The sequence below is a fragment of the Odontesthes bonariensis genome, chromosome 13 (assembly GCF_027942865.1).
Source record: "Odontesthes bonariensis isolate fOdoBon6 chromosome 13, fOdoBon6.hap1, whole genome shotgun sequence".
Classification (NCBI taxonomy): domain Eukaryota; kingdom Metazoa; phylum Chordata; class Actinopteri; order Atheriniformes; family Atherinopsidae; genus Odontesthes; species Odontesthes bonariensis.
The window spans coordinates 2901553-2923867 of NC_134518.1; the positions used below are offsets into that span (position 1 = coordinate 2901553).

Sequence of the window (22315 nt, forward strand, 5' to 3'; positions counted from 1 at the left end):
ACCGACATTACAACTAGCCTAACCCCAATTTACACCTTAGCCTTAAAGCTATAATGTGTAATATTTCACGGACAATGAATGTCTCCATGTCGCTCCGCCATTTTAAAACTACGGGATTTGTAGAAGGACATGTCATCAGCTTTGCATTTTCCGTTTCCAATGTGGAGACATTCATTGGAGTGTAACACTCTTATGTACATTCGTTTGCTGAATATAAAGAATTTAAGAACACTGCACTTTTGTGATGGAGGTAATTAATAACGATTGAGGTAATACTTGTGAATGATAAGACTCAAATTTGTTAATAGACAACGTGAAATATTACACATTATGACTTTAAACCCAACCATGACATTAAAATAAATGTTTCTCCTTATTAGGATTAACAAGCTTACTGATTAAACTAGAAAAGGTCCACATAGTTAAAGGGATAGTTCGCCTCTTTTGACATGAAGGTGTATGACATCCCATATTAGCAACATCATTTATGAACATTGACTTACCCCTGCTGCGTCCTGTGAGCAGAGTTCCAGCCTCGTTTTGGAGTTGACGAAGGTAGTCCGGCTAGTTGGCTGGGTCTTGCTTCTCAAAACAATATGCGTTCAAAAGAGTGATACATTTGCATCACAAAATGGTTGTCCAGGAAAAAGTCAGACCTCACATCGCTTGGCGCTATTTTTGCCTCCCTTGATATCAATGCATCCAATGTAAACTGTGCAGACCGAAGAACAGACCGATCAGTCCCCTGCTTCCGAGCAGTAAACACCGTAACATGTGCGGCTATCGCTAGGTGGCTGGACGCATTGATATCAAGGGAGGCAAAAATAGCGCCAAGCGATGTGAGCTCTGACTTTTTCCTGGACAACGATTTTGTGATGCAAATGTATTACTCTTTTGAGTGATACATTTGCATATTGTTTTGAGAAGCAAAACGCTTTATTTTTGTGTCCCCAGCCAACTAGCCGGACTACCTTCGCCAACACCAAAACAAGGCTGGAACTCTGCTCACAGGACGCAGCAGGGGGTAAGAAAATGTTCATAAATGATGTTGCTAATATGGGATGTCATACAGCTTCATGTCAAAAGAGGCGAACTATCCCTTAACAAAAGCAAGAACCTACAATCGTTGCCTATCCCTATTCCTCTTTAACTTAATCTCATTGGTAACAGCGGTAAGCAAACGGCAGTTAAAAGCAGAAGCTGTCATACATAATCAGATTCATATTGAAGAAACTTGAAACTTGATTATTCTCTGCTGTATGTAATTGAATCATACATCCATCCATCCATCATCTTCCGCTTCTCCGGGGGTCGGGTTGCAGGGGCAGCAGCTTAAAGGATAAGACCGTTTTTTTGACATTGGGCCCTTGATTTCACATTATAACATGATGTTCTACTCACCCCTGCTTGTTGTTTGTCATTTGGAGCTGTTCCGAAGATATTCGCGAGGCGTCTGGCTGCTCTCTTGAGATATTCGGCCATGAAACGGTTTCCTATGGGCAAGCTCATACAGGCACAAACTATGCTGTTTATAATTTATTAATTACTCTACACCAGCACTGATAACGTGGAGGTGCGTCGCTTACTTAAAAAAATCCGGGTTACTAATTTTGAATTTTAGCCGAATGAATAAATAGGCAGCAGGTCTGTGGGCTGCCTGTGGCAGTAGCACGACGATGACGTCAGTAACACCCACTTTACGACAAAAAAATCAAAATTACAATAACCCGGATTTTTTTAAGTAAGCGACGCACCTCCACGTTATCAGTGCTGGTGTAGAGTAATTAATAAATTATAAACAGCATAGTTTGTGCCTGTTTAAGCTTGCCCATAGGAAACCGTTTCATGGCCGAATATCTCAAGAGAGCAGCCAGACGCCTCGCGAATATCTTCGGAACAGCTCCAAATGACAAACAACAAGCAGGGGTGAGTAGAACATCATGCTATAATGTGAAATCAAGGGCCCAATGTCAAAAAACCGGTCTTATCCTTTAAGCAGAGAAACCCAGACGTCCCTGTCCCCGGCCACTTCCTCCAGCTCTTCTGGGGGGACCCCGAGGCGTTCCCAGGCCAGCCGAGAAACATAAGCCGCTTTCGGACAGAGTAGTTCTAAGAACGCAGTTATCAGAACTGTCCTACTCGAATTTCGTTCTGATAACTGTCCTTCCCCAGCGGAACTGTTTCAGTCTGCATTCGCACATGACTCGGGACCTGATAGGGACTGATGCGCCGCGCGCAGCCGTCTGCTTCAGTGACGTGTTACGTTAGCCGTTTAGCGCCACATTCAACAACAAAACAAAACAAAACCGTAAAAGTAGAAAAAACACCACAAAGAAGCTAATATGGAGAGCGGGGAGGCCACTGTGTTCATGGTCTGCATGATGGTGATATTAATCATGGACGATCACATCAGGCGTCTAATATCGAGGCTGGAAGAGCTCACAGAGAGAGTCAGGAGACGATACTTTTTCATTTCATGAAGGAAGGAGAGCAGAGCGCTGCAGACAAAGGAGACAACGTGTAAGTTTAACTTATTAAACACCCACCGGTTGTGTCTGTGTCGTATGAGGAAACATTTCAGCCGTGATAGCATGACATGGGGCGTAGCTACCGACCACCACACACCTACGTCAGATGCGTTCTATAGAACCATGAAAAGACCCGACCTCGGAGAAGTAGCTTAATGGTTATAGGAACTAAGGGAGATAGCCCCGAGTTCCTGTATGTCCGAACACGGGAGAAAACGGCCCTGCAGATTAAAAGGTTATTAGAACTGCCAAAGGTTCCTACAGTCCGAAAGCGGCTATAGTCTCTCCAACGTGTCCGGGGTCTTCCTCAGGGTCTCCTCCCAGTGGGACGGGCCCGGAACACCTCACCAGGGAGGCGTCCAGGAGGCATCCTAACCAGATGCCCGAGCCACCTCATCTGACTCCTCTTGATGCGGAGGAGCAGCGGTTCTACTCCGAGCCCCTCCCGGATGACCGAGCTTCTCACCCTATCTCTAAGGGAGAGCCCAGACACCCTGCGGAGGAAACTCATTTCGGCCGCTTGTATTGGCGATCTCGTTCTTTCGGTCACTACCCACAGCTCGTGACCATAGGTGAGGGTAGGAACATAGATTGACCGGTAAATGGAGAGCTTGGCCTTCTGGCTCAGCTCCTTCTTCACCACGACGGGCCGGTGCAGAGCCGCATCACTGCAGACGCCGCACTGATCCGTCTGTTAATCTCCTGTTCCATTCGTCCCTCACTTGTGAACAAGACCCCGAGATACTTGAACTCCTCCACTTGGGGAAGGATCTCATTCCCGACCCGGAGAGGGCATTCCACCCTTTTCCGTCCGAGGACCATGGTCTCAGATTTGGAGGTGCTGATTCTCATCCCAGCCGCTTCACACTCGTAATTGAATCAGTGGAAAGAAAAAAGTATTTTCAGTTGATGATACAATGTGAGTGACTAAAAGCTGATCCATGATTTCAACATCCTTTTAGACTGCAGGCCACAAGGGTCTACAAGGGTCCACTGAGTCTCTGCGGTTGACCACGTGCAGCCAAAATATTTTTAACCATGGTCTTAGCATGTCAACATGCCATGCATCTGGAGTAAGACAAAAACTGTCTCCGTCCCAGAAGAAGAGGCTGAGGGGGTTGAGGACTACAGATACCTGGGAGGTTAGGTGGACAGCAGTCTGGACTGGAACTGCAACATTGAGGCTGTCTACAAGAAAGGACAAAACAGACTGTACTTCCAAGGGAAGCTTAGAAGGCTGGCTCTGTGACGGGGACTGCTCTGGATGCACAAGTTAATGAAATGTTGCCCATCCTCCTGATTATACAGTGATGAAACAATGCAGTGTGTTCAGTCAGAGGCTTCTTCAGCTCTACAGTAACACAGCATGGTACAGGAGGTCATTCCTGCCAGCAGCAGTAGCCATACACAATGACTTTTTTTATAATGACTAATAAACGTTATTGAGTCTTTATGCTAAATTTATTCAAGTGTCATCAAATTCAATTCAATTCAATTGTTAGGTGTGAAAAGGTAAGTGCACCCCATGATCCAACAGCTTGTACAAGCACTTTTAGCAGCACTAAGCTGAAGTAATCAAGTTATCAGTCTCTCACATGACTGTGGAGGAATTTTGTCCCACTCTTCTTTCCTTTTTTTCCTTTCCTTTTGTCCCACTCTTCTTTCCTTTTTTTTATCTTTTCCTTTTGTCCCACTCTTCTTTTCCTTTTTCCTTTCCTTTTGTCCCACTCTTCTTTCCCTTTTTCCTTTCCTTTTGTCCCACTCTTCTTTCCTTTTTTCCTTTACTTTTGTCCCACTCTTCTTTCCTTTTTTTTCTCTTTTCCTTTTGTCCCACTTTTCTTTCCTTTTTTCTCTTTTCCTTTTGTCCCACTCTTCTTTCCTTTTTCTCTTTTCCTTTTGTCCCACTTTTCTCTCCTTTTTTTCTCTTCCTTTTGTCCCTCTCTTCTTTCCTTTTTTTATTTTCCTTTTGTCCCACTCTTCTTTCCTTTTTTCCTTTCCTTTGTCCCCACTCTTCTTTCCTTTTTTTTCTCTTTTCCTTTTGTCCCACTTTTCTTTCCTTTTTTATTTTCCTTTTGTCCCACTCTTCTTTCCTTTTTCTCTTTTCCTTTTGTCCCACTCTTCTTTCCTTTTTCTCTTTTCCTTTTGTCCCACTCTTCTTTCCTTTTTTTTCTCTTTTCCTTTTGTCCCACTCTTCTTTCCTTTTTTATTTCCCTTTTGTCCCACTCTTCTTTCTTTTTTTTCCCTCTTTTCCTTTTGTCCCACTCTTCTTTCCTTTTTCCCTTTTCCTTTTGTCCCACTCTTCTTTCCTTTTTTTCTCTTTTCCTTTTGTCCCACTCTTCTTTCCTTTTTTATTTCCCTTTTGTCCCACTCTTCTTTCCTTTTTTTTCTCTTTTCCTTTTGTCCCACTCTTCTTTCCTTTTTTATTTCCCTTTTGTCCCACTCTTCTTTCCTTTTTTTCCCTCTTTTCCTTTTGTCCCACTCTTCTTTCCTTTTTCTCTTTTCCTTTTGTCCCACTCTTCTTTCCTTTTTTATTTCCCTTTTGTCCCACTCTTCTTTCCTTTTTTTCTTTTCCTTTTGTCCCACTCTTCTTTCCTTTTTTATTTTCCTTTTGTCCCACTCTTCTTTCCTTTTTTTCCCTCTTTTCCTTTTGTCCCACTCTTCTTTCCTTTTTCTCTTTTCCTTTTGTCCCACTCTTCTTTCCTTTTTTATTTCCCTTTTGTCCCACTCTTCTTTCCTTTTTTTCTTTTCCTTTTGTCCCACTCTTCTTTCCTTTTTTTCTTTTACTTTTGTCCCACTCTTCTTTCCTTTTTTCTTTTCCTTTTGTCCCACTCTTCTTTCCTTTTTTTCCCTCTTTTCCTTTTGTCCCACTCTTCTTTCCTTTTTTTATTTTACTTTTGTCCCACTCTTCTTTCCTTTTTTTCTTTTCCTTTTGTCCCACTCTTCTTTCCTTTTTTTCCCTCTTTTCCTTTTGTCCCACTCTCCTTTTTTTATTTTACTTTTGTCCCACTCTTCTTTCCTTTTTTTCTTTTCCTTTTGTCCCACTCTTCTTTCATTTTTTTCCTCTTTTCCTTTTTCACATTCGCATCCATCTACTTAAAAACATCTGCATCTCTGATGCAACTCTACCTTTCACTGGATGAAAACCTACTTTATATGTGTTGACTGTGATGGGCAATCACATATTATCATTTGACTGAGCTCTTTCTTGTTTTACTTTCTGTGTGTGCATACTGCTGCTCCTGGTTGGGTGTAAATTGAGCACAGGCCCACTCTCTGGGACTGTTTCAGAGCAGACCGGGTTACATTCACAATGAAGCTGTATGTTGTGGGCTGGTTTTAGGGCAATAATCCAGAGCTGATCCAGATGAAATGGATATCTTCAAAAGATTGTTTTATTTGACATTTTGTAAATCCCATTGAGTTCTATTGAAGACTGGATGTTCGTATAGCAAGTCAGATTCAACTGCTGAGTGGAAGTTTATCCACGGCTGTGAGGTGGCTAAGAAAATAGTTTGAGCATGAATGAGCTGCCAAATAAAACACGACAGAAGTAACTTTTCGCAACGAAATTTGATATGGATTACCAGTGCACACCAGTAACCACTCCGGTGAGTTGATGATTTTGAAAACGGACGTTTATGGTGCTTTTACGGACCTTTTAAGACATGCACATGACTTGCCATTCTGAAGCAGGTTGAGACTAATCAAAATTAGGCAAATACCGGAGACAGCAGTAAACATCAAAAAAGCGGTGAAGGGGGTTCTAAAACATTGCAGACGACTCAGAAAAGCTTAATGTTGAAAATACCGCAGTTATCCTTTAAGTTCTGCAGCAGCCTGCTAATGATGCATTGATCTGAATCAGGTGTTTGTAGCAGGGAAACATCTTAAGCCTGCAGGACAGCGGCCCTGGAGGCCCGGGTGTGGGTATCCCTGGTGTACAGTCTCCCACACGATCTCCTCCTGAATTCTAGATGTTTTAAATGTACTGTTGTTCATCATGTGCTAAAGAACCCCAGCTTGGACCAATTATCTTTAAGTACAGACCAATCTCCTAACTGTCTTTTTATCTGTGGCTCTGAAAGAAGTCTTCGTTGCACAGCTGATTTCATTTATGAATGATAGGAGTGTTTTTAACGGCTTCCAGTATGGTGTGAGTGCAAAAAAAATCTGACTGCTCACTTTCGAATGACCCTAAATATCTCTCAGACTTATTGATCTGGTATCTACCCTCCTGAGCACTGAGATCCACAGATACCTGCCAACTATTTCCAAATAACAGTTAGTGACAAAGGGAGATTCAGGCCTTTTTCATTAGAACCCCCATCTCATGAAACTTTTTATCCACTGAACTCTGACACGTCACGTTTGAGGCTACCTTCTAACCGCTCCTTAAAACTCTCCTCTTTGAGAAAGCCTTTGGCAATGTCTCATCCATTTATCATTCATTCTATCATTGTGCTTATGTGAACATCCATCTGACCCAACTGGTCCGATCCTTTTCTGTAAAGCACTTTGTAACCACACAAAATTATTATAATTATTACTATTATTTATATTTTTTCATCTTTACTACTGACCTCTGATTGGCTTTGAATCAGAGATATTTTTAGACTGTGTGTGTTTGTGTGTGTTTGAGGCTGCGACTTTCTCAGACAGCAATGCATGACTTTAGCTGCTAATATAAAAGAAGACGTTAACCACCAGTAACAAAAATGAAGAGAAGTATTGATGAAGCTTTTCTTCATTCTAGACCTCACGTGACGGCATCAGCAGATGTAAACACTGAACCATCCATCGCTTTGTCCCTGTAGGAACGCATATACCCCAAATACCCCAAATACCCCGGCTGAATGTCAGACTGAGAGCAGAGGAAAAAAAGGCAACAACAAAAACTGGTAGAAAAAAACTGCTCTATCTGCTGAACATCTTTTTCTACTTTCTACTTCTTTGCTATTACAAACTGATCTATAAACTATTTCCTCCTCTGGCAACAGAAGTAAAGTAAGGACAATGGCCCTCATTTATCAAGCCGTCGTAGAAAGCATCGTAGATATGAGCGGAGAACTCGTCGTACGCAGAAGCTCAAGTGAGATTTACAAAACATGCGTACCACACCAATCCCATCGTAAAACAGAGCGGCTGTTGATAAATCTGGCGGGTGAAATCCATCGTAATGATCCTAACCACGCCTTCTATAAAAGGGCCGCACCTCTAGATTTGCGACATGGATAGACAAAAGACGGCAAAGAAACGCTGTCAACGCTCTGATCCAGGTTTGGATTTGAGTGCCTTGGAGGAGAGGGTGGCTGGCCTGATCGGAGCTACGTCTTTTTTCCTTGAATAACAGAATGTGCAGGCTGGTGGGATCTCTGGGTACGGGGTCCTCTGGATGTACATCTGGAAATGGCACTCCATTTTTTTGGGCAATGTATGGAGAACCCCGCATGCAATAATAATATTGCATACCTTTTCGGGCGTATATAGAAGGGTTCCCCCGCAGCCGAGAGACAGATCCACCTTCCCTTTAGGTGCCCTAACCTCTCCACAGTGTGCAGTGTTAAAGCGCCTCTCCTGTTCGGTGTGAGGGTGCGCGGTTGAATAATGAGCCATCACGCTTCCAATTACGGAGTTGTACTTGTTTAATTTATTTAATTTGCGTTTATGTTTATATTTATGTTGAAGTCAAATAAAACATGGGCCTTCTTTGAAGTGATAAGTCTGTAATTTTAACCTAGGGATTTGTTGCGACTCATAAGGCACGCACTAGTGACGCTGCTGTTTATGTATGCTATTGCAGTCACCGCAAGTCAAAATGGAAAAGTGCGTACACGGCCTCAGACCTGTCGTGGCGATTTCATCTTTCCTGCGCTCACGATGGATTTGATAAATGCCAACCTTTGCGCAGAAAAGAACGTACACACGACCTACGCACGTTTTTCGTCTTACGCAAGTTTGATAAATGAGGGCCAATGTCCCTCTCTGAGTAATAGATTTCATTGTCGATACATTCCTTGAAATTTCATGGTCTATGAGTTTTAGTGTCTTTTGGTTTCATTGTTTACTTTTTGCTCTTTAATTTCCTTGTTTCCTGTTTTGTTTCGTAGAGTTTATCCCCTTGTGTATTTAGTTGTGTTTACTTCCTGTGCACACCTGAGGGGTGTTCCACGAAGCTGGATTAATGGAAAGCCTGGCTTATCTCGAACCTTATCACATCTCCGTCCCACATTTCACAAACACCCGACCTACACCCACCCAGGACCAGACTCAGAAAAATGGGGGACAGGTCCTTTCAGGCTGCTGCTCCACATTTACAGTAGCTGAAAATGTAAAACAACCTACTGGCAGAAGTATCTGCATTAAGTTCATCATCTCCCTCAGGCTTCCCTAATGTTATCGGTGCACTACACTGTACCCATGTACGCATCCAGACCCCTGCTGGACCCGTGGAGGCTGACTATGTAAACCAAACATTTTTCCATATCCTAAATGTACAGGTACACTTGGGGATAATTGTCCTTAGACTCTGAACTGGATTTCTCATTTTGAAAAATACCACATCAACCCCTTTGAGTAATGCTGAGCAATGTTACATTAATGCCCTGTGAAACCTCATCATTGACTCCTATCCTCCGTGCATACAGATGATCTGTGATGGAGGTCATTTCATTTCCAACATTGAGGCTAAATGGCCGGGATCAGTTCATGATTCTAGAAATTTAAAGTGCTCATCATACTTTATTATAGATAGCCACATAAGGCACATATTGCATCAAATTGCCAAGTCTTAACACATGTATATCCATCCAACATTTCTCTTATTCTGCAGGAGAGTTCAATGGTGTCCTGCTTGGGGACAGAGGCTATGCATGCTGGCCGTACCTCCTCACGACATATCCTGATCCAGGAACAAGGGCGGAGAGGGCGTTCCACCATGCACATGCAAAAACAAGGGCACGGATAGAAATGACCTTTGGCCAAATTAAATCCAGATTCATTGCTTAAAGTTCTCAGGCACCATGGCTGACTTCTGACAGAGCCATCTTAAATTTTATAGTATACTTCATATTTTATAGATTTTGTCTTGTGGACAACTTTTCAGGCTCAAGTCTTTTCTTGCTTGATTCCCTGCAGGTTCCAGTGCCTGAAAGGACTCAGTTTCTCCTGACACAGTGAGGCTTCAAGCTAAGCTTCAACTTTAGCCTGCCCAGGAGCAGTCTAGTTCAGTGGCATAAGTTACCATGGTTACTCAGCGAGCATTCAAATAAGCCACGTTGGTGGAACGGAACTCTCTCTTAGATTAGCAAGAACTATCGAGAAAAGCCAGGCTTTCCCTTAATCCAGCTTCGTGGAACACCCCTCAGGTCTTCAGTTCTGATTCCCACACCTGATCCTGTTATCACCTCCCTCAGTATATGTCTTCCAGGTTTTCCTTTGTTCTGTGCCATTTAATTGATGTCTCCTGCCTTGGTTTCCAGTCAGTCTAACAGTCATTTTTGTTAGTCAGTTATTTTATTTATACCTTTGGTTTACATCCTGCCTTGGCAGTGCCATTTGTTTATTTAAATAAGACCCTTCGTAACTGCTCCCCATCTTCATCTCCTGCATTTGGGTTCTCAACCAGCTGCTCTTCCTTGTGAACCATGACATGATTGCCCTAATGTTTGAGTGCATGTGTGATAGATGCAGTGCTGGTGTGAGCCCAAGTGGAACCCCAGCTGAACCTCTGTATTGGCCTCCCATAAAATAGAAAACTACTATCAATGCATAGTAGCACAATATTACTAATAACTCTATACTGGATTCTTGACATTACTGATGACACTGAGCTTTCAGTTCATTGTTCATTGTTCAGTGAGTTTAAGTTCATTCAATGTTATCAAACTCAAAACGGTAATATGTCTGGCAGCTGCTGATTGAAGCTGTAGCATCAAACACCAAGTCGAAAAAAAAAGGATTTATTGGCACAGTAAATGATTTATCGTCAAATTCAAAATGAAAGAGTAGTTTACTGTCTCTGCATCAGTTTTTGGAACAGATTCTTTTGTTTTAAAAACCCATCTAACATGATGAATCCCAGTGAACACTTGGTGTGAGTTCAACATTGTGTCTAGTGGGGGCCTTCATTTAGTCCGTAAAATCTCTGGCTAAACTTTGAGCCCAAGTAGTTTAGCTTAGTCCATTATTACTTAATTAATACATCTCACAAACAGATGTAAATATGTAAGATGCACGGCATCATGGTAAAATTCCCTGAGAGCACCGACCCAGATTTCAACGGGGATTTTTGGTTTGAAATTCTTTGATTTAATCTGTCAAATGAGTCATAAATATGGCCGACTAATGCTGCGTGCTGACAACAAGATGCCTTTGGATACAGTAAAGGCAGCAAAATGCGGAAATACACTCTGCCCGTCCAAAACAAAAAAGTCGCCACCTGTATTTAACCAAGCAAAGAAGTAAGAACCTCCTATTGGATAATTCCTGCATAGATGACTATGTTTGAGCTGACAACAACTTATTTAACCCTAACTGATGCAGTGTAGCTTCTCTTTTCTTAGACAACCGTGTCGGAAAACGCATCCTGTGGTCGTGGTTAAGAACTCCCCAACGCATTATTAAAAACTGGAAGGATAATGGGGAACCATCATCTTCCAGGAAGAAATGGGGTCGGAAAAAAATCTTGAATGATTGTGATAGGCGATCACTTAAACATTTGGTGAAATTTGACCCTGTTCCAGAGTGATGGGTGCATCAGGGTAACCCATCATTCTTAGTGCCCGCCGTACAAGCCTGTGGGGGCAGTGCTATGATCCGGGGTTGGTGCAGTTGGTCAAGTCTAGGTTCAACGTTATGTGCCCAAATTATGAGGTCAGCTGACCACCTGAATATACTGAATGATCAGGTTATTGCATCAGTGGAATCTTCCCTGATGGCACGGGCACATTCCAAGAGGAGAACGCCCGGATTCATTGGGCTCAGATTGTGAAAGAGTGGTTCAGAGAGCATGAGACATCAGTTTCACACATGGACTGGCCCCCACAGAGTCCTGATCTCAACCCTATTGCGAGTCTTTGGGATGTGCTGGAGAAGACTTTGCGCAGCAGTCATACTCTCCCATTATCACTGCTAGATCTTGGCGAATAATTGATGCAACTCTAGATGGAAAAAAAATTGACATTGCAGAGGCTTATCGATATGATGCCACAGCAAATGCGTGCTGTAATTTAAGGGTGTGACTATTTTTTTGATGGAAAGTGTATCAAAAATGATAATGATTTGGCATGATTACGCAGGAAGAACCTAACTATTGTACAGAGAGGCTGTGGGATTCCCTGGTTATCATTTTGGCTGTGTAGCTCAAAAAGAGCCCTCTGGAGCCGTGTAGAAGGTGTAATTTATGGTCTTATTTATGTTACCAGTTATGCTGAAACCTTAGCCAAATGTGAATGTTGCATTGTCTTTGGAAAAGCCTAGATGCCTACAATACTTTCAACTTTAAGACTAGATGTTTATGGATCATTTCGATCGTCTTTGAATTAAAATGCACCTCAACATGTCCTATTTTCATATGAACACAACCTTTTCACTGCAGAACCAAATCATCAGAGATGAAATGGGATTAATATTACCAATATCAGAGCAGAAAATGGACAACGAATGATTGAAATGAAATGAATGAATTGACCGAGGGAAATGATATTGTTGCAGTTTTCTTTTCTTAAACATGACGGATATTAAAATTGTTATGGAGAAAATGAAAGAACACAACTGTTGAATGAAACTTTGTTGTGTAGGATGTGGACGACAACAGAAACTTTCAAGTTAAAAGTAAAGTTATGTCAAATAGAAAACGAATAAACAACAGCCTACTCCAACTATTTAGTTTCTATGCAGAATGTTCTTAAACTGAGAGTTGTACAGAAAATGTGGAGAAACTACATATAACAGATGATGACTGCCTTTCATGTATTTGACTTGTCTTCTCTTTCTATTGCTCCTTTTACAAACTGAGCACCCAACTGACGTGGTCGCTATATTTTCATTTGAATGAAGTTCCAAGGTACCTGCACAGATTAATCTGACTTTGTACATCCTCACAGAGGTAAAAGTTAAAAGCTAAATGAGGGAAGAGCATTGAACATGCAAACACACAAATGTTCATGGTGGGTGCTGACTGATACTCACGTTACCTGGAAAACATGTCTGCAGGTGTTCTGTTAGGGCCTCCTGAGTGACGGGTTTATGAGCAGAGTTCATAGCAGAGATGGCCAACAGCAAAACCTCTCCCAGTGGGACAAACTGTGATTGGCTGATAGGGGACATACTGATGGGTGATACATCACCTGGGAAAAGAAAGAAATCAGTTATTTCGAGTGACCTGAAATTTAATGTTGTAATCAAAACCTATGCAATATAATACTATAAATTCAACAGAAATATCGAGAATAAAATCTCTTTGCTGCTAAAGGTGTCTACCCAGTGAACTTTATGCATATCAGTCTTTCTCTTTCCTTTTTCTATGTTACCTGACAGTGGGAAACAATCTCAAAATAAATAAAAAGCTACAAAAAAGTAGTACAAAAACAATGACATATACGACCCCAGTTCCAAAAAAGTTGGGATGCTGTGCAAAGTGTAAACAGAAACACAATTTAAGGATTTGATAATCTCAGAAACATTTTTTTCCACAATGGAACTTTTACTATTTCATGAAAAAAATAGTAGCTCAACTTCATGGCGGCAACGTATCTTAAAAAAGACCCCATCATGTCTATGAGCCTGCTCCCAGATATGTGGGCAGCCGCTCGCCCGGACATTACGGTGAGCAACAATAAATCACTGAAAATGCCCACCAAACATAATTAATTTGCTCTTTCGTGTTTTAAAACTAGGGCTGGGACTTTAGCGCGTTAATTTCGATTAATTAACTACACACATATTAGCACGTTAAAAAAATAACGCATTTTAATCGCACACTATAATTTATTTATTTATTTTTTTTTTAAATACAGACGGATGGAAGCGTCGACAAGAGCGTGGTTGTGTGCAGATTATGCAACAAGGAATTCGCGTATCACCGCAGCCGCAGCGTATCAAGCCTCAAATATCACCTCAACACTAAACATGTAGCAGCTAGCGTGGAAGCTAACGGGGGCCCAACGCAGCTTAATATCCAAGATTCTACTGTGTTTTCATGCATGCTACATTCAGATTTCAAATAGGGATATGTTCTGTGTTTGTTGAAATATTGTTGAAAATGTTAATTTTCTAAAGGATGAAGTATATGCGATTAAAATGCGATTAATTTCGATTAATTAATTTCAAAGCCTGTAGTTAACACGATTAAAAATTTTAATCGAGTCACAGCCCTATTTAAAACACATGGAAGTTGCATGGTGTTGGTCTAACACAGTGGATTTCATTTGACCAATAAGAAGTACAGTGGTGAAAAGTGAATATTAGCCCTAACTGAATTGAACATGGGGATCTGGAGGAGTTTTTCAATCCAAATTTCACAGGAGAGGTGAGGTAAACAGTGTTGGGCTGTATGATCATGTATGATCATGTATGATCATGTATGATCATGTATGATCATGTATGATCATGTATGATCATGTATGATCATGTATGATCATGTATGATCATGTATGATCATGTATGGCAAGAGGCAAGAGGATGCAGGAAGTAACTGAAGCTCCTCTGAGTGTTTCATGACCTTCCCTTGAATAAATCAGAGAATCTCCCAAGCATAAGACCATGCTTGGACCATGGACAGTGGTTTTATTACCTCCAAATAACAAATCTTGAATATTTAGTGTGTACTAAATAGACGATAATTACTGGTACACATGGTGGGGGCACGCTGGATTGGGCTTTAAATTCAAAATGTGTACGATAACATAATGATAATAATATTATGTGACATGATGCATATATGTATTGAATCTCATACATATTTAAACTGAATGCTGGGACTGTTGGGTTAAAATTTTCGAGGCAACACAACAGAATTTCAGAATTCTATTTCAGAAAAACATGGCAAATAGTAGGGAACCGCTCATCATACATGCATGCAAGATCACATAAGCTCTGAAGCATTCACGCAGCCTTCACAGGGACTTCCTCTTTCATGACAAAAGGTCAGCATTCAACATCAGAGCATTCACTGGAGAAAAAAAAACACATTAGTTTCTTTCTCTTTTATTTAGGCACCAGGGTCTTTATTGGAAAGTTGCTTGGTAGGAAATGGTGACAGAGAGGGAGGGGGCAACATGCAGCAAAGGGATCCAAGCCAGGACAAACTCTCTGTGGCTACGTTGAAGAGCTCCGGCCTCGCTTTACAATATTACATTTGAAGTGTCACTGGGCTCTGAAGCATCAGCTGACCCAGCCTAAGCTCTTGGGAGCACTGAATCCTTTTTTCTTCCAGGATAAAAAAATTTGACTTGTTGTTGTCACAAGATGGCGCTGTGATCTTAACTGATTGTATGCATCTAAATCTGTGCAGGCTGAGTCTGTGATCACACCTTGTATGTGTGAATCACAACAGCTTTCTGTGTCATGACGAGACTTTGAACTTCCAAACTCACACTCATAGAGGAAGAATATCACGGTGAGAGTGAGTCAGAGGTGGATCAGAGAATGGGTGGATCTTCACCTGCTGGCTCTGCCATGGAGGTTTGATTCTTTTAGGCTGATGTGTGGGCTTTGGAAACCCTGCGACCCTTATTGAAGGTTACTCTCTGAGAGCTACACAGACAGCAGCTGGTAAAACAAAGCACACAGCCATCACCAACTCAAGGCAGACGTATTGACAGTTTTTTTCTCAAACACATGTCTGATCCCTTGTCTGAAAGCTCCAGCTGAGTGCCCATGTTGCAGGTATGGCAGTTACCTCGGCTGATTATAAGAGGCAGCATCAGACTGAGAAAAAAAAGCCAAAATATCTGCATTTCAGAAGGTCTGGTTCCTCCAAATTTCTGTTGTGATAAAATGTTCAATGTGACGTACTGAATCTGTAACAAAGCACAGCCAGTTGGGTGTTTCTGTGTCAACAGACAGAACCAAAATAATGAAAAAAGTCTAAAAGAAACAAGTCCCCCCTCGCAGCATCTCAGTATCTCAGTAGCAGCAAAGTGAACAAGTAAGGAGCCAGAGATGATGATCAAAGTTATTTGTTGTTGATAACACAGTCAAAGAAGAGATGCCATCTACTAAATCCAAGTCTCAAATCATCACTTTAAAAAAAAATGGGTTTAATGTAAACAAGTGGCGCCAACTCTAGCAGCTGAGCTATACATCCATTTTCTATACCCGCTTTATCCAATTCAGGATGGCAGGGGGGCTGGAGCCTGTCCCAGCTGTCACTGGGTGGGAGGCAGGGTAACCATGGACAGGTGGCCAGCCCACCACAGGGCCACACCAGACACACATGCACGCTCACACTCACTGCTGGGGACAAGTTAGAGTCACCAGTTAACCCAACATGTATGTTTTTGGGTGGTGGGAGGAAGCCGGAGTACCCGGAGAGAACCCACGCATACCCGGGGAGAACATGCAGACCCCTCACAGGTGACGGTGCGAACCATCACACCACCATGCAGCTACACAATGCCCCAAAATGAGACAATTTGAACAGAGTAGCATAGAATGCTGATTTATATTTCTGGTTTGGTTTCTTATCAGGCGAGTCATGACTGAATAATGGCTGAAACAGCTTACTGAGGAGGCTTTAACAAGAGAAGAGCTTTTAGAGAGGCACATGGACTGCTTCAGGGTTCCAAAGGCTGCCTCAGAAAACAGCCAACACACCTTGATTCATCCGTACATGTGTTTCTCTCTGTCATCTCCTGTAATTTCATTCGTTTTACATATGACAAAAAAAGGGGACTGAGGTTGAAGAGTTCTTCTGTTCTCTGTTCATGATTACAGAACACAGATCAACACATATAATGGCGCTTTTCCACCAGCTCGCGACAAAAAGCCACAGGGTGAGCAGCAACACGCGAAGCCGTGTTACGACGACCCCGCCCACGTCCAGGAGGCACGAAGTGTAATGCAAACACAACCAAACCGAGCCGTGTAGAGCCGTGTAGAGGTAGTGGAAAAGCGCCATTACATTCCTTTTGCTGTGTTTCGTTGATGAGTGTCCGACTTTTACAGTCAGTTTTTACTGCTGCTTTCATTATGTTTATTTAGTTGTGGTGCGGCTGCATGGCGGTGTGGTGGTCAGCACCGTCGCCTCACAGCGAGGGTTCAGGTTCAGGCTGGAGTCTGTGTGGAGTCTGCATGTTCTCCCCGTGTGTGCGTGGGTTCTCTCCGGGTTCTCCGGATTCCTCCCACCACCCAAAAGCATGCATGTTGGGTTAACTGGTGACTCTAAAGAAATGTGTGTGGTAGTTTGTCTCTGTGTGGCCCTGTGATGGACTGGCGGCCTGTCCAGGGTGTACCCCGCCTCCCGCCCATTGACCGCTGGGATAGGCTCCAGCCCCCCACGACCCGACCGACGGATTCAGCGGGTATAGAAAATGGATAGTTGTGGTGCAAACAATGTTTTGAAATGCAAATGACTAATTAAGGGAGTATCTGCATCCATTCATGGATAAAAACAGGCTTTTGTATAGTTAAAAGTATAACTATCCAAATCCATAAAAGAGAACCATCAGTGAAATGTTTTTATAATTCAGGACAAAATCAAGTGCGTTCCCATTTCTGTCCCTGTGCAACGGATACAGCTTTGGTCATTAATCAATAGAACTCTGGGCATCTGGCCCCTGTCCACCTGGGCATCAACAATCACCCTGTGGAAATAACTGCTCTATTTGTTGCCCTAATCTACCGCACAAGTTAACTTTTCCTCACACACTCATTTGAAATTGTGAATAAGAGTGTTTCTCAATCCAAAAAATAAGGCGGTGTAAAAATAAAGAAAATGGGACATCCCATCAATGACGCGTCTTTCTCAAGTTTGTTCCCTTGGTTGTCTGCACCTGGGATGGCCTCATCAGATGTGTGTGGCCTATAAAACACACCTGTGCCGACGTCTTTTGAGCACTGATTTAGAGCAGGTGTCTGCAACACGTCGCTTGCCTTTCCAGTAGCTCTCCAAACGGTCAATAATAACACAAATTTGATTTGTTACTTGGGAAAACTGGTCTAAATTTCCATCCAATCAAAGTTCCAGGTGTCCTGCCCCCCTGCCGAGATGATTATCATCAAACATTTGGACTATGCTGCTGCGGGGTAGGGGGAGGGCGCAGGCTGACCAGACGCTAGGCTGTTAGCAACAATGACAGCTTCAGAGTTTAATCATGCAGTAAGAAGCAAAAAACACCATTTCTACAAGGAATGGGAAACGGATTTGTTTCACAAATGTGAACGACAAGTGTGTGTGATCTGTGGCAAGAGCCTGGCAGTCAGTAATAGATGCAACATGGAGCGGCATCTCATCAACCGAGGCATCACTTAAAGTGTCGCACATCCTGACCAAGCACAGAAAGCCTTTCACTGATGGTGGGATCATTAAGGAGGCAATGACCGCGGTGGTAGAATCATAAAAATAAGACAGAGACTGACTGCTGTTGCCGATGTCCAGCTTGGTGTAAACACTGTGGCAGAGAGACAGCTGGAGTCTGACCTGAACGAGGGCTCCTGTTTTCACTACGGTGGGACAAGTCTGTGGACTCCGGTGATACCGCACAGCTGGCTGTTTTTATACGGATGGTGCTGAGGAGTTTCTGACATTATTTCCACTGAAAACCACCACCAAGGGAGTTGATATTTATAACGCTGTGAAGGACTGAAAAACAGCTCTTGGTAACAACTGATGGATCAGGATTTAAAGCCCATTGCCAGAGGTGGGTAGTAACGAGTTACATTTATTTGAGTAAGTTTTTGAAAACATTATACTTCTAGGAGTAGTTTTAAATCACTATACTTTTTACTTTTACTTGAGTAGATGTGTGCAGCAGAAGCTGTCCTCTTACTCCGCTACATTAGGCTACAATGAGCTGGTTACTTTTCTTCTTACCTCTTTGGTATTCTACGCCTCATTATTTTTATCCCCCGCGTACGCCTCATTTTAATGTTTTATTCTGACAGAGAGAGAGACTTCCGCCAAAGGCTCTACCACCTGACTGTGTTCCACCAATCAGACGCAGCCGTGCAGTCTGGTCACGTGACCATACTCCATCTCAGCGGCGGGACGGGTTAGCTTTAGCATTAGCAGTCGTAGCAAACAAAGAAAGAAACAGATGAAAAATGTCAGAACCAACGGTGGGAAATGAAGACGCAGACGAGGCCTCATACTGAAAGCATGTTTACCTTACAAAGAGTGAGAAACAGCAGCTACATTATGTGTCTTCTGTGGCAACCAAAACAAACGCACATTTCAGCAGAAACTCAACATCTAACTTGAGGAAACATGTAGCGCTAAGTTTCCTAAATGCGTTTCCCCCGTGGATAGGTGAATGTTTGTTTTTTAGGTTACATATGGGTTACATATGTTTTAAACATCTCTTTTATTTTTTATTTAAGTTCTTGAATTTACCTGGATTATTTTAATTTAAGCTATTTTGTAATTAGTGAATTATTTTTAATTTATTTTATCAATTGGATGAACTCTAATTTGCCTAAAGATGATTATTTAGTATTTTTGTCTGTCTGATTGAATGCTTGTGTTAACAAATAAATCAGACGTTACTCAACAGTTACTCAGTAACTGAGTAGTTTCTTCACCAAGCACTTTTTTACTCTTACTCAATTATTTGGATGACGACTTTGTACTTTTACTTGACTCATATTATTCTGAAGTAACATTACTTTTACTTGAGTACAATTTTTGGCTACTCTACCCACCTCTGCTCATTGCAAAGTGGACCTGGACTTTCTTAACTTTCTGAACTATCACCGAATCCTCTACCAGCAGGCTATTGGTGCAGAGGTCACAAGATCCAAGCATGTCATGATTGTTAAAATCATCAACTGTATTCGTGCAAAGGCCAAGCAACACCAGAGCTACGGGATATGGAGATTCCCTCCTTCATACTGTGGTCAGATGGCTGAACAGAGGTAAGATACTACAACATCAAAGCTTTCGTGGGAATTTGGGGGGAAAATACCACAGTACTAAGCTGTGCTGACTGGCTGTTGGATCTGGCTTTCCTGGTGGAAGGGACCTAGCCTGGCTCTCACGCAGACCCTTCGTGCTTCGTGCATCTTTGTTACACTTCGTGAGCTCCCACTAGGGTCTGGGCTCGCCTTGTTGAGCCCGAAGTCTTCGGTTACCCCATAACCGGGCCAATCATAATCGTGGGGTGGGGTGTTAACAGGTATGACGTAGCATCCGGCGCGACAACGAACACAGTCAAACACAGCCATTGCCAGACGATTAGCTGCTGCTAGCTCCTGCTTTGCTCGCTGCTGTTGTGTTTTGTTTATTTTCCACCACAGACCGAAAGACTGGTCGCGCTCCAACGCGTCACGTCCGCTTTCGATATGATTGGTCGAAGTAGTACGTGACACACATTGAATTCTCCAATCAGGTTCGAGAGGTTTTTGAATACAATCCCCGCCTACTCACAGCAGAGAACAGCTAGGCAACCGACAAAATTCCAGATGGATGAGAAACATCCATTTGCGTGAGAACCAGGTTAGAAGGGACCCACTTTAACCAACATTTGCAAGGTAAAAACAAGTATGTGACATGATCAGTGCTGTAAAGGCGTTCAGAGCAAAACTCTCATTCAGCATATCAAAAACAAAAGATTTCAGCACCTGCCCTCAGTTTGGGGGCAGATCCTGTGAAGATGGAGATGGAGATGGAGATAAATCCCAGCAGCATTCACAGCATTTCTGGAGTTTGGTAGAGCCAGACACTTGTAAAAAAGTTCTCCAGGCTGCTCTGAAAATAGCTGCTTTGTTTGGGTCGACATATCTGTGAGAATCCGCCTCTTCTGACATCAATGTACAGAAGCAGACTGACAGACGAGCTTAAACGACCTCATTGAGCCTCAGTGGATGCACTGCTGCATACAGCTGTGCCGGTCTCCTCACTCATGGAAACTATTCAACACATAGAAGTGATAAGATGATGGTGGATTATGGGTTCAAAAAGTTGTACTGTTTGGAACTGATAAGTTTTGACAGCATATGTGAAATTAGAAATTTGTGGTCGTCCAATAACCAGAAGGTTGGCGGTTCGATTCCCACTCTCACCACTCAAAAGATTGATGAACTGACAGCTGGAGGGGTGGCAGGCCACGGCCGAGGTGCCCTTGAGCAAGGCACCGTACCCCCCTGCTCCCCAGGCGCTGTGATTGGCTGCCCACCGCTCCAGTGTCTGGCATCTGTCTCCATGTGTGTGTGACCCTGTGCATGTGTGTGTGTGTGTGTTCAACAAGGGCCAACATGGATGGGTTACATGCGGAGCAGTAATTTTGGGTATTTACCTGCATCTACATGACAATAAATCTGATCTTCATCTTAATCTTAATCTTTAATCTGTAGAAAGGGTCAAATCATTCAGAAGTACAGCATCCACATGCTGGTGCATTTTATTTGATTATCTGATTGTTCCATATTAGAATTCTTGAACTTTTAGACAGACACTTTTTAGACAGGAAAGTATTGGAGTACAATGAGTACAACATGCACACGCTTGTGACTTTAAGTTGAAAACAATATGTGTTCTGTGTTAACATTTCTGAATGTGTTGTATGCAAAACAAGCATATTCACTTGTTCTATATGGAAATGAGGTATGTCAAGTAATGGTACTACACAAGAGTATCTCTCTCTGGCACTTCTGCTCACAGAAGATAAATGGTTGGATCCGGAGGAAAGTCCTCGATAAATAACATCGAATGTATATGCAGCTGGAGAATGCAACACTTTTCAGGATTTTAAGATCACGAATGCCATGCTGTGACAACAAGTTTCTGATTGGTCCATAAGTTGTGAACACAGTCTGTGATTGGTAAACAAACTCAACAGAAAGCATTATGGACAGGTGAAAACAACATGAAAGAAACATTTAAAGACATTTGCTTTCTGTTGTCTGATCAGACAAATACTTTCCACTCGCCCAAGAACACAGTTTGGTTGACAATCAGGCAACTGTTCATAATGAGCCCGGCCCCCGGGAGCCAGGAAGCTCTCACTGAGCACCATTACTGACTGCCTGTCATATTTGGTTCCTGTGGTTTAATAAATTGTGTGGTTTCACACCAATGCTTTTTTTTCAATAGCCACAGCTGCATACTTTTTCCCTGCCAATGAAAAATGAGAATAGTAACTAAAGTTCCAAAGCAGGCTGCCTGCAACACATCGTCCTGGGTCCCAAGCATGGATTTAAGGCATCAAATGCTGAACTTTACAAGTGCTTTTCAAAAGCTTTTGTGCTTTTAATTCAAATGTTTTTAGAAAGGGCGATTTTATGGCAGCAGCCATGTCTTCGTAGCCTTGCTCACTCCAAGACTACTACTGCACACTGTTCAAAAACACACAAAAACACAAGAAACCGAGCTGTGACGAAAGGAAGAAGGGAAGTCTTACTGTCATGAGGAGAAACGGACAAAACTGCTTAGCAGCTATGAACAGAAGACTGGGAATGGAATCAAAGAAAGAGGGAGAGACAGGGTAACAGAGGAGAAATTGATTGTCCATGTCTCTTTCACTGCAGTGGTAGTAAACAATCAGCCAGCCTCCTTTGTCCACAGCGTTAAACCACACCCCCTCCTTTTTTCATGCTGGCTCTCCCTCCCTCCCACTCCTTTTCTCTCATCC

The 22315-nt window shown here is 42.5% G+C and overlaps 1 protein-coding gene across 3 annotated transcripts in view; it reads right to left on the reverse strand.

The window, feature by feature from the left end:
* LOC142397450 (storkhead-box protein 2-like) overlaps positions 1-22315 on the reverse strand; it is a 69148-nt gene that overhangs the window by 11220 nt on the left and 35613 nt on the right. For 2 of the 3 annotated variants that reach the window (XM_075480811.1, XM_075480812.1), the window contains exon 2: positions 12722-12874. In XM_075480811.1, coding sequence (XP_075336926.1) covers positions 12722-12874 — 153 coding nt within the window. Of the gene's footprint in view, positions 1-12716; positions 12875-22315 lie in introns of those variants that run through there. The other variant, XM_075480813.1, reaches the window with a different exon arrangement.